At 38.5% G+C, this 16,918-nt stretch overlaps 1 protein-coding gene and 1 pseudogene across 4 annotated transcripts in view; one reads left to right on the top strand and one right to left on the bottom strand.

Annotated features, from left to right (window-relative positions):
• The window catches only part of LOC105476597 (potassium calcium-activated channel subfamily U member 1), a 166,682-nt gene that overhangs the window by 35,973 nt on the left and 113,791 nt on the right, over positions 1-16,918 (bottom strand). For all 4 annotated transcript variants that reach the window (XM_071068397.1, XM_071068396.1, XM_071068394.1 and 1 more), the window contains exon 20: positions 200-296. In XM_071068397.1, coding sequence (XP_070924498.1) covers positions 200-296 — 97 coding nt within the window. The remainder of the gene's footprint in view (positions 1-199; positions 297-16,918) is intronic.
• Positions 15,470-15,845, top strand: LOC105476618 (large ribosomal subunit protein uL13 pseudogene; annotated as a pseudogene).

Consider the following 16,918-nt stretch of genomic DNA (forward strand, 5'->3'; position numbering starts at 1 on the left):
TAGGCTTTGTCAAATGCCTCATGTGTTACTTTGTATATTATTCATATGGCTGGTGAGGGATATGGGTTTTTTTTTCTTTTTTTGACAAATTCATAGTTTACAAAGAGAAGTGACAGGTGCTTATGACTAACATAGGAACATCATTTACCCTAAGAAATGCTTTATCTTATTTGAGATTTGATGATGCAAGATCACCTACCAGAGTCACCTTGTCCAAAGAGATTGGTTTGCACCAGTGAAACATCCCACTGCTATCAAGCTGGTCAGAATCTTGTTCTACATCATGTGGAAAAGTCCTAAATAGGAAGAATTGAGAGTTAGTTTGAGACTATTTGGAGCTCCTCTGTAACAAAGCCGAGATGTAAAACTCATCAGAGCCTTGAGATCAAAGAGGAGAATAGCATAAGTAGAATGACCACAGGTCTGTAAGACTCTAGAATAAAGGCTTAGATGTGAAGAGCACAAAGAGCCCAGACTGTATCATAGCTGAAGATACACTTTGGGCAAAAGCTACATAGGGATTTTTTTTTTTTTTTGCCTTAGATTATATGTACCTTGAAGATAGTTATTTCTGGTTTTAATTTTGATACTGTATGATACTGTTATTCATTGGTAGATATCATGAGCAGTGTTTTGGGCACCTGAATATAGAATTTACATAGCTGTGAGAGATTCAATCATGGGTGATATTTCTCTCCTTAGCATATTTTCCTCCTGTCTCCTTTCCATATATTTTTCTGAATGGTTCCCTGTTGAAACATTCTGACTTAGTAAATACTTTTTGCATTCTTTAAAGCTTTCATCACTGGTCTGCATTTGCCTAGACTTTGCTTTGATCTTGATCTAAGTCTTGGCAATGCCATCCCCGTGGTCACCCCACACTGCAGTTAGACACAAGTTTGTTTCATAATATATTCAATCCATGACAGGGTTGGATGTTCTTTTGAAAAATCTCACTCTCATCCTAAGGAATGCATATTTGCTTGTGAGAGAATAAGAAAACCCTTGTCAAATTACAGAAAATCGAGGATTAGAAAGGCCTATATCAGCCAGGAAAATCTAGGCTTACACTGCAGAAACAACCTTAACATCCCCAGGGCCTAACACAACACAACTTACTTCTTCTCACCTACACGATATATTTTACTCAGGTGAAAATATGTCTCTGCTCCACACAGGCAGCCAGAACCTGGGGGACAGAGGTTCTACCATCTTATGGCCTCAACATCTGGAACATGCACACTCCTCAGTCACCAGGCAGGGGAGGAGAAAGGAACTGGAGAACCAAGCCTAGGCCTCTAACTGCTTTGGTCCAGGGTGACTCCCTTCATTTCTCCTCACATCTCATTGGCCAGAATTAGTCACGTGGCTTCTGCTGACTTTAAGAGGTCTGGAGAACATGGGAAGTAACTTAAATTGTTCAGTAAACATTTCTGTCTCTGCCAGAAACTTTAAAGACTACCCGCCCTTATTTTATGCATAAAAGTCAAAGAGCTAACAAAGTGCAAAACTGGCATTTGAATAGAGTGCTGAAGTTGAGGTTACCAACCTCACCATATCCAGCTGCTTTCCTTCCTGAGTGTAGGGACAGGTAGGTGGGGCCATGTGACTAGTTCTGTCCAATGAAATGTGAGAAGAGATGGGTCAGGCAGTGAGAAGCTCTCAGGTGAAGTTCTCAGGGTCTCTCCTAGCCTGGCTGCTCCAGTGGGCACCTTGAGCTGAGTGCCCTGGCTTGCTTGGCCTATGCTGGACATGTAATGTGAACAAGAAATAAACCTTTCTTGTGCTCAGCCACTGAGATTTCATAGTTGTTATCAGGGCATAAGTCCATCCCATTCTAACACCAATTCCTTTTGCAAAACACATGTTCCATGGTATATTAGTAACTGGAGACATCCTAGAAGTAACCAGAGTTTGAGAGCAATGGCCCCTCTTTGACAGTCACTGATATGGTCTGGCTGTGTCCCCACCCAAATCTCATCTTGAACAGTAGTTCCCATAATCCCCACGTGTCATGGGAGAAACCCAGTGGGAGGTAATTGAATCATGGGGATGGTTACCCTCATGCTGGTCTTATGATAGTGAGTGAGTTCTTAGGAGATTTGATGGTTTTATAAGGGGCTTCTCTCAAAATTCACTTTGCACTTCTTCCTGCCACCATGTGAAGAAGGACTTCCTTGCTTCCCCTTCCACCATGATGGTAAGTTTCTTGAGGCCTCCCCAGCCATGCTAAACTGTGAGTCAACCAAAACTGTTTCCTTATAAATTACTCAGTCTCAAATATTAGCAGTGTGAGAACAGAATAATGTAGTCACAGTGCACTTTGGCCTGTGAAAGGTTCTGACAACAGCATATAAAAGGATTTCTGCGATATAGAAATCCTTTAAAAATTGTATAACCCAATGTTTCACAACTTATCTGACCACAAAAGCTTTCACTATTTACTTACACGCTTACTTATTTTATTTATTTAAAAGTATCTGTTATTGTCCCCTAAAGTCTTTTGGAATATACTGTACTGTGTCACATTACAGATTCAGTCGTGCTCATCTCAGATGTAACTGATAACAATGTTCTCCCATGCAATTTTACTCTACATCTTGGGAGAAATACAATCTATTCCCCTTCATGCTGCAGGGTTATGGGGTTTCCTTGTGAATTAATACAGTTTATTATTCAACGCCTAGCCCCCAAACTCAGACCTCAACATAATGACAAGCAATTTTGCTTTCCTCAAGCAGTCTAGATTCTAAATTGATATCTTACACCTTATTTTTTTTTCAGACAAAAGAACTTGGCCGGGCGCGGTGGCTCAAGCCTGTAATCCCAGCACTTTGGGAGGCCGAGACGGGCGGATCACGAGGTCAGGAGATCGAGACCATCCTGGCTAACACGGTGAAACCCCATCTCTACTAAAAAATACAAAAAACTAGCCGAGTGAGGTGGCGGGCGCCTGTAGTCCCAGCTACTCGGGAGACTGAGGCAGGAGAATGGCGTGAACCCGGGAGGCGGAGCTTGCAGTGAGCTGAGATCCGGCCACTGCACTCCAGCCTGGGCGACAGAGCGAGACTCCGTCTCAAAAAAAAAAAAAAAAAAAAAAAAAAAAAGAACTTACTCCAACTTAGATTGAAGTGTCATACTTCAAAGTAATAGGACAGAGAGGACCTAGAAGGAGAAGCCAGGATGGGGGAATGGGATACTAGAAACAGGTTTGGAAAGTCAGAGAGGATAATTCCTAACAAGAGTGGCCAAGGTCTTGATGCAATCCTTAATCTCCTCTTGCACTTAAGAACTACCTATAAACTTAGTGGGTTTAGTGAATTCTAATCATTTGCCTAGTTAGACGATGTAACATATAGGCTTCAAGGTCAGCTTGACCAAAATGGGTTACCCTGTTCATTCAAATTAACATATCTTTTGGCAATTTAAATATCTATAAGCCATGAGCTCCAACACCAAGTTCCAAAAGACCCACAGGCTCTCTTAATTGCACCAGACAGGACCCTGATGACAGCCTTATGACAAGCTTCTTAATGGGACTCACCAGCAAACACAGCTAATACCTGAGTCTGGTCTTGATTTTCATCAGGATTTGGAGAATTGATGAATGGTATTATTCATCCATAGAACCTCTTTGTCTCTATGAGTCGCTTCCTAGACACTCTCCCTAGGATTCCTCAGAACATGTGTTTACATATCATGACCAAGTTGGTAGTGACTGTCTTTCAGGGACTCTTTGAGAACAATTTGGAAATAGCTATGTTGCCTTTTAGGAGGTGGTTCCCTGCTGTCTGCCCTCAGCACTCAAGTCTACAGCTGCTACTACTACTTTCCTTCTGGTCACTTTCTTCAGCTTTTCTCTACTTCCCCTCCTTCTCCACCCTCTCCACCCTCATGATAAATGAAGAGTCTTTGGTCTGGTAATTAAATGCCCTTTTGGCAAATTTAAGGTGATCTTCTCCCAAGCACATTTTAACATGACTCAGAATAGGGAATCAATCACTGTACATTTTTATCATAATAAAAGTGTGATATATGTATACAAGCTGTCACAGGCAACATTTTTCTTCATTCTAATGTTATGAAAAACAGACATGCCTTAAAGGAAACACCTGTTGGAGACCGATATTTAAAAAATTCTGGAGGAAACCCACTTCATCATAAAGGCATCCATCTGGTGTCCTTGCCAAAGCAAAACCGAATGCAATTTACATCACCATCCCTTAACTGAAGCTCCCTTCTGCCATATGCTTTGCAAATGTCATGATCCTCACAGAAACATACTCTCCTACAGAGACTAATAAATCATCTATGAGAATGTTCAGCACCAGCAGTCTTAGAACTTGGAAGCAAGGAATAGACCATAAAGGTTATGCTATAGGAGGAAAAGGTAGCCACGGGGTACCATTCAGGTCAAAAAAAGACCTGTCAAAGTCTGACCAAGGTCGAGGGGGCTTTGTATATAGGAGAGGCTGGCAAGAAATGTGGTGGGAGTTTTATGGGGTGGCCTTCAGCAGGATGTGTTTGGGATAATGGTGGGGTTGGTTCCCTTGGTCACATATCTTGCTTCTTACTGCCCAAGCAAAAGCGTGTTGTATTTTTGCCTGGGAGCATCCAGGAAGCAATGAACCTTGAAATGTCTGAGTCCCATCTCCAGCTTTCAGCTTTGGAAGCTGCTGGATAAGAACAGTTTTTGCAGCCTGTCCACTTGTGGCTGTGTAGAGCAGCACGCAAATCAGCGTTCCTTTCTGATGATTGCTTTTCTTTGGATTGCTTTGATATGCATGAAGACTGTGTCTCATGAGCAGAATGTGTTGCCTCATGAACAGAACGTGTCACTTGAACATGTTCCAGCAGGGAAAGGCAGCTCTGTTTTCTGTGACCATTCTGAATAGAACTTCTATTCTCTCATGTTCCTAGCAACTTATTCTGTATAAATCCTATCAGTTAAAGGAAAAAATAAATAAACCTTGTGCCTTTGGTTGCCAGTGGTGGCACCTGATGAAAGACAGACCAAACCATGTAAGAAAACTTCTATTAAGAAGGTAGACTAGGTTTCATTGTGCCAGGTCAGGAGGCATGGTTTCCAAGAATGTAAATTTGTTATCATTATTTTCTCCAACTTACAGATTTGACTCAGATGATTCTTGAAGGTGAGCTGCCAAAAAAATGAGATCTTCCACTGTTCACAATATTTATTAGAAAGTTCAAAAAGCCTCTACAATTCCTTTTTTTTTTTCTTTTGTAGACCTCATTTTCGGCTATGTTAGGAAATCCTGGCTTATGACCATTCTACTTGAAATTTCCTTAAAACCCTACAGATGGCTTGTAAATTCTTAAGAGAGAGTTTTCTGGCCTGGATGCAGAGTAATATATTTTTGGGGCAAGATTTGAGTTTTACAGAAATAACAACTTTCATGAAGTTCTAGCATAGAGAGAAGGAGGGAAGAGCATTTGTGTGTCCAGCAGTTTGAGTGGCTTTCTTGGTTCAATCTTTTGAAAACTCCATTGTGACTGTCTCTTGAACATAATAGTCAAGTTCTCGCCAAAACTCAAGAAAAAAATCCTGTGTCTCAGGATGCCTTTGATGGTTCTGAGATTTTTGTATATCAAAGGCCACATGTGCCCTCTCTCCAATGACTTTATATATAATATAGCAAGGCTATTCAGTTTACACCTGACTTGGAAACACTCACTTATTGTCAATTCTGATGAATTCTGCATGTTATGGGGAAAAAAATCACCAAAAATTGGGGAATGTAAGGACAGGTTACATAATCAGTGCTTCCCACCTGATCCTACTCACATACCCCCCTCCCACAGCGATACACATATTGTAGTCAAATATTAAAATCTGAGCCTAATCTTTATGGCCACATTATGATTTAATTTTTCTGGATTTCATCTCATTGCTGTTTATTCATTACGAGGCATTTTATTTTACCTTAGAGGGAAATTTAAGATTTAAAAAAGTTGATAATTTTATATAGTTCATTTCCCCAGGAACCTGTGTATGAGCAAGCTGAAAAGAGATCCTATGAGTGCCAAGAAACTTTCAGGACCAAGCAACTGGGGACATAATTCACCCTCCCTGTTAGAAAGGCCTCTGTGACTCCTTCCTTTCCTACGAGGAGTGAAATGGGCACCAGGCTCTGTGTCTTGCATCCGGCTTGGCCAGTTAATCCTTGCTGTTACTCCTTTACTGGGTAAAGTTTTATAAAGACCTGCCATGAAGTCTCAGGGGATGTGACATACATTGACAGCAGCCTGGTTACTTCCAAAGCACCAAGCCCCCTTGCTTGCCATCTGGGACAACCTTAGGAAACCATTTGAGAAGAGGAAAATAAACCCACTGTCTACCAGCCATTCTGCTTTGCTTGGGTTTCCCAGGACATGGAGACTTTCAGGACTAAAACTGGTCACTCTGTTGCCCAAATGGAGATACTTCTTTGTGCTAATTTGAAAAGCTCCCTGAGAGGAAGAAGAGGAAAGAAAGAATAAAACACTTGAAATATCATGCCTAGAAAGCCTTCCACGTTGTGCAGAAAACTTTCTACACCTCTGTGTTTATTGATGAGCTCTGTTGATGTTTAATGGAAGAGCAGGCAGAGAAGACAGTTAGGTGGCCAATAGCCCTGAAATGTTTTAAGATAAATAGGTTCTGTATTCTTCAACCTCTCTCCACTTCCTGGTCTCTCCTGATTCTTTGCATACACAGAGTCGTCATGAAGTCATTATTAAATTATAAACTTTAATAGTAGAGATAATAGGTATGATTTTAAAAACATCTGTAAATGGTATTTTTTAAAGGAGGTATATAAAAATTCAGGATATCTTTCTATTCAGTGTAATCTAATTTCAGTCTACGTAGGAGAATGTAAACTGTATTCTAAGGTAAACCAGATCAGCTGTGAGCGGAGCGTTCTGTTTGCCTTTAAATGCTGCTTTACAGATGGGCTCTATCAAACTTGTGGCCTCTGCTTTCAATGTTTACAATATAAAATCTCCACAAAGGCTTTTTTTTCCTATCTTCTAGCTTAGAAGTTAGATCCAAGGTCAGAGTGGCCCCAGCCCAGGTGAGGCAAGACCAGGATAGAGTTTCTGTTAGATAAACCCACATCTGAGCCGATATTTGAACTTCTCTGTGTTAAGCTTTGCTTTATTTCTGATGAGTAAAAACTGACAGCTTTTCCACAGAGCATTTTCTGTGAAAACACTTGTGTAGGCATCTCTGAGTATAAATTGTTACCAGACGAAAAGAGAAAGATAAAAAGACAATTTCCCTCTTTCTCACCCATTCTACAGATGAACCCTCATTTAAATCCCTTTACATTTCATGGATATTGCATTTGGGATTTTCTATAACATGAGGAGAAATGAGATATGACCCAGAGTAGGTTCCTTTAATAAAAGTCAGAGTCTGTGCCCTCGACAAGCCTCGGGCTCATGGCAACCCTCATAGGAGCCATTTCCTCAGCCAATTTTTTTCAGCATAAGGTTATAGTTTTAGGTGCTCTTTCCCACACTCTCCAACACTTTCTAAATATCAACTTGCATAGTAAGTGTAGAGGTTGACCTAAATAAAAAATACTTCCGCCGGGCGCGGTGGCTCACGCCTGTAATCCCAGCACTTTGGGAGGCCGAGGCGGGCGAATCACAAGGTCAGGAGATCGAGACCACGGTGAAACCCCGTCTCTACTAAAAAAACACAAAAAATTAGCCGGGCGCGGTTGTGGGCGCCTGTAGTCCCAGCTACTCGGGAGGCTGAGCCAGGAGAATGGCGTGAACTCGGGAGGCGGAGCTTGCAGTGAGCCGAGATCGCGCTACTGCACTCCAGCCTGGGCGACAGAGCGAGACTCCGTCTCAAAAAAAAAAAAAAATACTTCCCTCCCATAGACAGTTGTGGCATACAGTTTTCTTTGTGTATTGGACAATGAACTGAACAATGAAGTCAGTTACTCTGACACTTTCAATCCTAAAATGCATCACTGAAACAAATGCAAATTTCATACGCAAGACTGTATTTTTTTTTCTTTTTTCCATTTTAGTGGGGTATGGAGATGGGGAGTAGGAGCATGAGATATCTGAAAACTACTTCCCTTTTCATTGTATTGATTCACTTCCCAAGATTTTATGGGATTGAGTTCAGGTCAGGGTTCAACATGACATAAATGCTTTCTTTATGCAGTGGGTTGGGAGGCTTGGCCTGGAAAATTATTAACATTAATATCCCCCAAAAGGAATTGGAACTGGAAAAAGATAGCACCCATCAAAATCTTACTGGTGTGAGGTGCCCATGTGTTTATGTGTGTGAGAGAAGGATACAGGGGGTAGGTATCAAACTCTGCAGAGGAAATTAAAATAATTGCAGGGTATGTGGATATTTTAATGTATTTTCTCTACAAATGGGAAGTTATTTGTGAAGTATTCTTATCCATATTGCTTAGTTTCTCTGAAATCCCTGTGGCTGAAAGTTGAAATGGAGTCAACATAGTGTGCTGGTGATTATGGATTTTTGAAAACATTGGAAGGACCCAATGATGTGTTGAGGACCACAGACTTTAAAAATTTCCTCACATCTGGAAGCCATCACTGGAGGAAAGCCTGTGAATACAGGCATCCTGAGTGTTATAACATTTTACTTAGTACCAGCAACCTGTCAAGAAGCAATGGAGATAATGGAGATGGAGGCCATTTGGGATCACTCACGACATGGAGTCCTCCCGGTCTGTGTGTTACACAATGGCAATGTGGAGATAATGGAGATGGAGGCCATTTGGGATCACTCAAGACATGGAGTCCTCCCGGTCTGTGTGTTACACAATGGCTATTTTTAAAAGGAGGCACGCCTTGATTAAAGATGAAAAGTTAAAATTAGGAGTCTCTTGTGGGAGGGAAAAGGTTATGGACAGTGTTCTTTAACAAGAAGATGTGATTAGTGTAGGGCTGTGACTAGGGATGAAAGGTAAGCATCAGAGTTTTTTAGTGGGCCGTATAAGAAGTGCAGGATGAGATAGCCTCAGTAAGGCAGGGGCACTCATACTTAGATGTTTCCTATGCTTTAGTTTTTTAAATTAAAGGTGAATGAAAATGGAAGGGGGTAAGAAGGAGGATATTCACCCTGCTCTGTTCACCTCTAATTTGAAATGAAGTTTCTAAAGGTCAGTAAGTCCTCAGCTTTCCTGATGTGTGACTCTTGGTCACATTCATATTTGGATTCCTTGAAGCTAAGACCTGTTGCACCAAGAAACTATCTAGATGTTCCACTTCTTATTCTAAAGATCCAGAGGGAAATACTGGAAGTCATTTATTTCCTTGTAAATGTTTTTACTTAGTTGCAGCCATTTATGGGGGGAGAGAGGAAGACAGACAGAGAAAGAGAGAGAGAGAGAGATATTCTATAAATTTTATGGGAATTTCTCTACAATTTAAAAATCACCACCAAACATACACATACACACAGCTTTTGGCAATAAAATTCTGTCTTATGTCTAATCAAAATGTCTGCACAATGGAACCACTGTGCATGCTGATAAGTGAGTTTTGACTCAGACCCTTTTTGCTATTGTCCCATAGCAAGAACAAAATCACCTCATGGTTCACCACTAGTTATAACTCATGCAGAAGCACATGCATTTCTCTCTTTACTGATCTTGTGGAGTAAATGGAAGAGGCAAAATTGTGTACTGTTAAAGTTTTTTAGGTAAGCAACCTTGTCTTTTATAGACTAGAATAAACTGGCATATGTATGAAACTATCTTAATACAAATATAAATAATCTCACTTCCTGGTGATCAGTTTCTTGATTATTTTGCAAGAAAAAATGTTTTCCTATTATCTCTTTCTCTTTCATATCAAAAACTCCATTGAAATAAATTCCCAATCATGTCTCAGCTCTTTTTATTGTTTGAAAAAGAAAATAAACTGCATGTTCTCTGAAATCTTCCTCCAACCTCTTCTGTTTGATCATCTCAAAGGAGCAGACCTTCTTTCTCAGAGTTTCAGGGATAAAAGTCCAACAGTAACCACACCAAATTTTAGATGTCTTAATGATTATCACATTCTATTCTTTGATTCCTTTATCTGCTGTACTATTATTTTTTGTTTCCATGGAAAATTAAGCTTATATAATTGAGTCAATTTCTCTTTAAAAGTATTATTCACCCCTACCTTTTCCCAATTTTCCAACAACCTATTAATCTAAACTCAAAACATTTATTAGTAGTTTGGAATGAAAATTATTGCCTTTGTCAAATTATCATAAATCTAATCTTTATTGTTTCCAGACATCTGATGTGATACTGTTTATTTTAACTATCTAGAACAGAGTTGACAAATTTTATTTTGCAAAAGGCTAGATAATAAATATTTTAAGCTCTTCAGGTCAAGAGGCTACATTGGTATCATGTAGGTACTTACATAACAAGAAAGAAAAAAAGTTTTTATAAATATTCATTGATGGTATTTAAAATATAATAGTTTAGTAATTTAAATTTCTTAAATTATAGGTCTACTAATGAAAACAAAATAATTTTTAAGGAATTTTTAAAAATTGGCATTCATGTTAATATTCTCTATCATCAAAATTAATTGCAAATGTTCATATGTTAATGTTGACACCAACAAAATTTAACATATTTTATCTTTGAAAATGTCTTTTCACACAGATAGGTACTATCAAATACCAATAGTGCTCCAAGAGCATAATATTCTATAATAATTGAGCATATTTATTGCTTAGAAGTCATTTATAGAATTTTATTAGATTCTTCTTTTGATATTTGCCTTTTAGCATGTCATTATGTTGCAGATTAATCACTTGCAATGAAAGTTTAGGTAGAATCTTCTCAATTGCATTGTTAAGTAAACTTTGAAATATAGAATTTTTTTAGCACTTACATCAAGGTCTAAAACGACAATGCTGAAATTGAGATCAGAAAATATATCTACTGAAATTTGTGTGGAAATATTAATCTCGTTTTTTATTTTAACTTTTGACAGCATGGGAAGTATACAAAGAAGCATGATATTAGTTGTGATTCAAAGATTGATGATTGTCATTGTAATTATGATAGAGCAAGTTTCACATATTAGCTCTGCTTTGACTTTCAATTGGAGATGATGAAACCTGCAGTGAATAATAAGTTTTGAAGTTGTTTAGTGTTCTGAAATAGTGGTCGACAGTACAGTTCTTCTTATTCAGAAACATTTTAATCTTGATCCAGGTTTAAAAAATAACACAAAAGTCTAGGTACAGTGGCTCATGCTTGTAATTCCAGCACTTTGGGAGGCCAAGGCGGGCAGATCACTTAAGGCCAGGCGTTTGAGACCAGCCTGGCCAACATGGTGAAACCCCACCTCTACTAAAAATATAAAAATCATCTGGGTGTGGCAGTTAGTGCCTGTAGTCCCAGCTACTTGGAAGTCTGAGGCAGAAGACTCACTTGAACCAGTGCAGTGGGGAGGGCAGAGGTTGCAGTAAGCTGAGATTGTGCCACTGCACTCCAGCCTGGGTGACAGAGAGAGACTCTGTTTCAAAAAAAAACCCACAAACAACTTTACTATTGTTAAGTTCTTAAACTGATGTGTCGTAGGGTAAGTCAGGATATTCAGCTTTTATTTCTTACAAAACTTTATGGAACTAACAATGGCAAAGTTTATGAGAGCTAATGAAGTTTACCATCGACACTTCTGGTTCAATAACTCATGATAAATTCATATATTCTTCACAAAATACTTTGTGACGGATAACACAATAAGGACTATAGTCTTTATGCATTTTACATTTTATGAACTTTGTAAATTTGTCTAACTAGGACTGTTTCTGGTCCACGTGTATTTTTGTATCAGGTGTATTACATCTTAGCAGATTCTGCTTCAGATTATACTGAATTAATATTTTCTCAACTTCTTTGAATATATTTTCACAGGTAGTTGTGCCATGCAAACTATTAACAGAGGCCATTTAGGCACTTCAAACTCTGCACTGACTCCTTGAATAAACAATAACTAAGCTGTATCAGTAATGTATGTTAACATATTAAAAGCTGAGGGAAACCACTCACAACTATTTTCCTTATTTTTAAGTGATATTAATATTGCTTCTGATGTCTTCAATTCTTCTAGCAATGATTTTTGCTGAAAGGTTAATAGTGCTAGGCAGTTTTATTTTGTCTGGATACATCTTTTGGTCTTCTGCAATCAAACACAATTTAATTGACTCGCCATCAGTAAATGACTTCTCTTTCTTGGTTAACAAGTGAGTCACTCAGAAACAAACTCTGGTTGAAAATTCTGCTGTGCTAAGATGTTCTTTTAAAATTTTATAATTTTTCTAACCATGGCTTCACCGTGAATTGGGAATATTGTGTTAAGTGCCAAGTTTGATAATATCAGCATATATTGTATTCTTTTACCACAGTTATACTTTCATCACAAATGAAACACAATGCTTTGTATGGCAAATCATATAAAAACAGGTAGCGAAGTGGATTTTGACTTCTAATCTAGAAAGCAGACTGATACCATTTTAAAATAGCATTTGCATAGACCAAAGATATCACAAATACTCAGTGGCATTTGTTAATGGAAAATTTTTTTGTGAATTATCTATATTTCTAACATTTTTGGATTTTTGGCTTGCCAACTGAAAGTGTCAAGTTAGAGATGAAGAAAGGCATTGCTGCAAAGAGACGGTCTTAAACCAGCTTGAGAGACCATTACACGTTTAATAATAAGATGAAAAATAACTATAAAAAGTAACTACAAGGGACATTCTTCCAGAATGGCAGAGTTAGGGCCTTTGAATATTCACTATTCTACACAAGCAATGAGAATATTGACAAAAAAATTATCAAAATCAACATCTTCAGAGTTCTGGAAATAAACCAGAGACTTGAAGCAATATGAGGAGTATTTGTTTAAGAAAAAATGATGAGATCTTGGTAAGAACAATAAGTTTCATGGTGTATTTTTGAGAAGTGCTATTCCCATTATGCTCTCTTTAGTTCAACAGCAGCCTTCAAGATCAGAAGCCTTACAATAACAGTAGCTCTGAAAACCAGCAGTCTGGCAGCCACCAGAGAGAAAATAATAGATCTGAAGCTGTTAAATATGTTTATTCACAGAATATGTTACTATTTGAGCTTTCTAGCAGCTCCCTGGAAATGCCCACTTGCAGGGCTTATCTTTATTTGGCCTGGGAGCTTCCTCAGTGGAATTTTTTCCTGAGGCATTTTAAAAAAATAATCAGCAGTAATTTTTTAAAATTGCAAGTATCTGAGTTATAGTTAACAATGTGGCCAAAAAAGACTCATAAAAATATTCAAAAGAAAAAGCTGGAGAATTAGAAGTCTATAGAGAGGACCAGGTGTGGTGGCTCATGCCTGTAATCCCAGCACATTGGGAGGCTGAGGCAGGTGGATCACCAGAGGCCAGGAGTTCAAGACTAACCTGGGCAACATGGTGAAACCTCATCTCCACAAAAAAAAAAAAAAAAAAAAAAAAAAAAAGTAGCTAAGCATGGTGGCTCACATCTATAATAACAGCTACTCAAGAGGCTGAGTCAGGAGAATTGCCTGACCCCAGGAGGTGGAGGTTGCAGTGAGCTAAGATTGTGCCACTGCACTCTGTCCTGGGTGACAAAGCAAGACTCTTGTCTCAAACAAAACAAAAGAAAATAACCGACTTCTTATAGAGGGTATTAAAAGGTTTTGAAACATTCACTGTAGGAAACTAAATAAAAATAAAATCATGTGCATGTGCAGAGTTGTAAATACACCTAGGGAAAAAAACCTGAGATATTCCTAATCTCTTCTGGCTGATATTGAGACTGCACAAACCAAAAATGAAGGCTAAGGCAAAGATGTAAACTGCTAAAATGTCAAAGGAATTACCTCAATATGCACACAGAATCCCTTGGCAAATATAAGAAGACTTATCAGTTGAAGGCATTTAAGGAAATCTCAGTGCAATCATTAGCTGACCATAAAGCTAAGTGAGTAGAGATTTAAGTGTCAATGTACAACAAAGCCTAGCAAAATAGTTTTTAGAGTTGTCATATAATATTATTTAAAATGCCTGGCTTTCAACAAAAAAATTATGAGACACAAAGACAGAGGAAGTATGGGCTATACCTGGCAGGTGGGGTGGGGGATGGGAACACCAATAGATAGATTACAAGAAAAAAAAAACAAATGGAAATTCTGGAGTTAAAAACTACAATAACTGAAAAGAAAATTTTAGTGGAGGAGCTCAACAGCAGATCTGAGTTGACAGAAGGAATAAATGAGCTTAAATATAAGTCAGTGGAGATAATGCAGTCAGAAAAATAGAAATAAAAACCTATTGAAGAAATATACACAGAAATTTGACAAAACTGTAGGACACAATCAAGTGTATCAACATACACAAAATGGGAGTTCCAGAAATAGGGGAGAGAGAGAAAGAAGAAAGAATACTTAGATAATGGACATGAATTTTACATATTTAATGGAAACATTAACTTACATATATAAGCAGCTAAAGGAAGTTTATGTAGAGTAATCTCAAAGATATTCACACCTGGATATATCATAATCAAATTGTTCAGAGCCAAGGGCAAATAGGAATCTTGAAAGCAGCAAGCAAAAAGCAATTCGGCATCTACAAGGGACCCTTAATAAGATTAACAGCTAATTTCTCATCAGAAACCATGAAAACCAGAAGGCAGTGGAAGAGCATATATAAAGTTCTCAAAAAAAAGACATATCAATTAAGAATTCTATATCCAACAAAGTATTATTCAAAAATGATGAAGAAATGGAGGCATTTTCAGATAAAGAAAAATGGCCAGAATTGTTGTTTGCAAACTTTTATTATGAATAATACTAAAGAGTATTACAATTCCTTCAGGCTGAAGTGAAAGGATGACAAACATTAACTTGCATCCACATTAAGAAATAAAGAATATCAGTAAAAGTAATTACATAGGTAAATAGGAAAGATAGTATTATCTCTCTATGCATCCGTCCATTCATCCATCCATTATTCCATCCATCCATCCATCCATCCTTTTGTATTATCTTGTCTGACTTAAAATACAAGTTTGCAAAGCAATTATAGGATTGTGTTGATGAATCTATAATATTATCAAGATGTAATTTGTATGATAATCATAGCATAAAGGTGAGGCAAAGAATTAGAGCTACATAGAAGTAAAATAGTTGTGTACTAGTGAGTGTTGATGAACCTATAATATTATCAAAATGTAATTTGTATGATAATCATAGCATAAAGGTGAGGCAAAGAATTAGAGCTACATAGAAGTAAAATAGTTGTGTACTAGTGAAAATAAGATGGTATTAATATGAACTATGTGGCTATAAGTTGTTAATTGTAATCTCCGAGGCAACCACTAATAAAATAAATATATTCTAAAAGAAATCACAAGAGAATTAAAATGGTACAATAGAAAATATCTATTTCCCTTTCCCAGGCGGCTGCCAAAGATGGCGGAGGTGCAGGTCCTGGTGCTTGATGGTCGAGGCCATCTCCTGGGCCGCCTGGCGGCCATCGTGGCTAAACAGGTACTGCTGGGCCGGAAGGTGGTGGTCGTACGCTGCGAAGGCATCAACATTTCTGGCAATTTCTACAGAAACAAGTTGAAGTACCTGGCTTTCCTCCGCAAGCGGATGAACACCAACCCTTCCAGAGGCCCCTACCACTTCCGGGCCCCCAGCCGCACCTTCTGGCGGACCGTGCAAGGCATGCTGCCTCACAAGACCAAGCGAGGCCAGGCTGCCCTGGACCGCCTCAAGGTGTTTGATGGCATCCCACCGCCCTACGACAAGAAAAGTTCTGGCTAGGGCAATCAGGCAAGAGAAAGAAATCAAGGGTATTCAGTTAGGAAAAGAAGAAGTCAAATTGTCCCTGTTTGCAGATGACATGATTGTATATTTAGAAAACCCCATTGTCTCAGCCCAAAATCTCCTTAAGCTGATAAGCAACTTCAGCAAAGTCTCAGGATACAAAATTAATGTGCAAAAATCACAAGCCTTCTTATACACCAGTAACAGACAAACAGAGAGCCAAATCAGGAATGAACTTCCAATCACAATTGCTTCAAAGAGAATCAAATACCTAGGAATCCAACTTACAAGGGATGTAAAGGACCTCTTCAAGGAGAACTACAAACCACTGCTCAGTGAAATAAAAGAGGACACAAACAAATGGAAGAACATACCATGCTCATGGATAGGAAGAATCAATATCGTGAAAATGGCCATACTGCCCAAGGTAATTTATAGATTCAATGCCATCCCCATCAAGCTACCAATGACTTTCTTCACAGAATTGGAAAAAACTACTTTAAAGTTCATATGGAACCAAACAAGAGCCCGCATCTCCAAGACAATCCTAAGTCAAAAGAACAAAGCTGGAGGCATCACGCTACCTGACTTCAAACTATACTACAAGGCTACAGTAACCAAAACAGCATGGTACTGGTACCAAAACAGAGATATAGACCAATGGAACAGAACAGAGTCCTCAGAAATAATACCACACATCTACAGCCATTTGATCTTTGACAAACCTGAGAGAAACAAGAAATGGGGAAAGGATTCCCTATTTAATAAATGGTGCTGGGAAAATTGGCTAGCCATAAAGTAGAAAGCTGAAACTGGATCCTTTCCTTACTCCTTATACGAAAATTAATTCAAGATGGATTAGAGACTTAAATGTTAGACCTAATACCATAAAAATCCTAGAGGAAAACCTAGGTAGTACCATTCAGGACATAGGCATGGGCAAAGACTTCATGTCTAAAACACCAAAAGCAATGGCAGCAAAAGCCAAAATTGACAAATGGGATCTCATTAAACTAAAGAGCTTCTGCACAGCAAAAGACACTACCATCAGAGTGAACAGGCAACCTACA

This window comes from Macaca nemestrina, chromosome 8 (genome assembly GCF_043159975.1).
Source record: "Macaca nemestrina isolate mMacNem1 chromosome 8, mMacNem.hap1, whole genome shotgun sequence".
NCBI classification, from domain to species: Eukaryota; Metazoa; Chordata; class Mammalia; order Primates; family Cercopithecidae; genus Macaca; species Macaca nemestrina.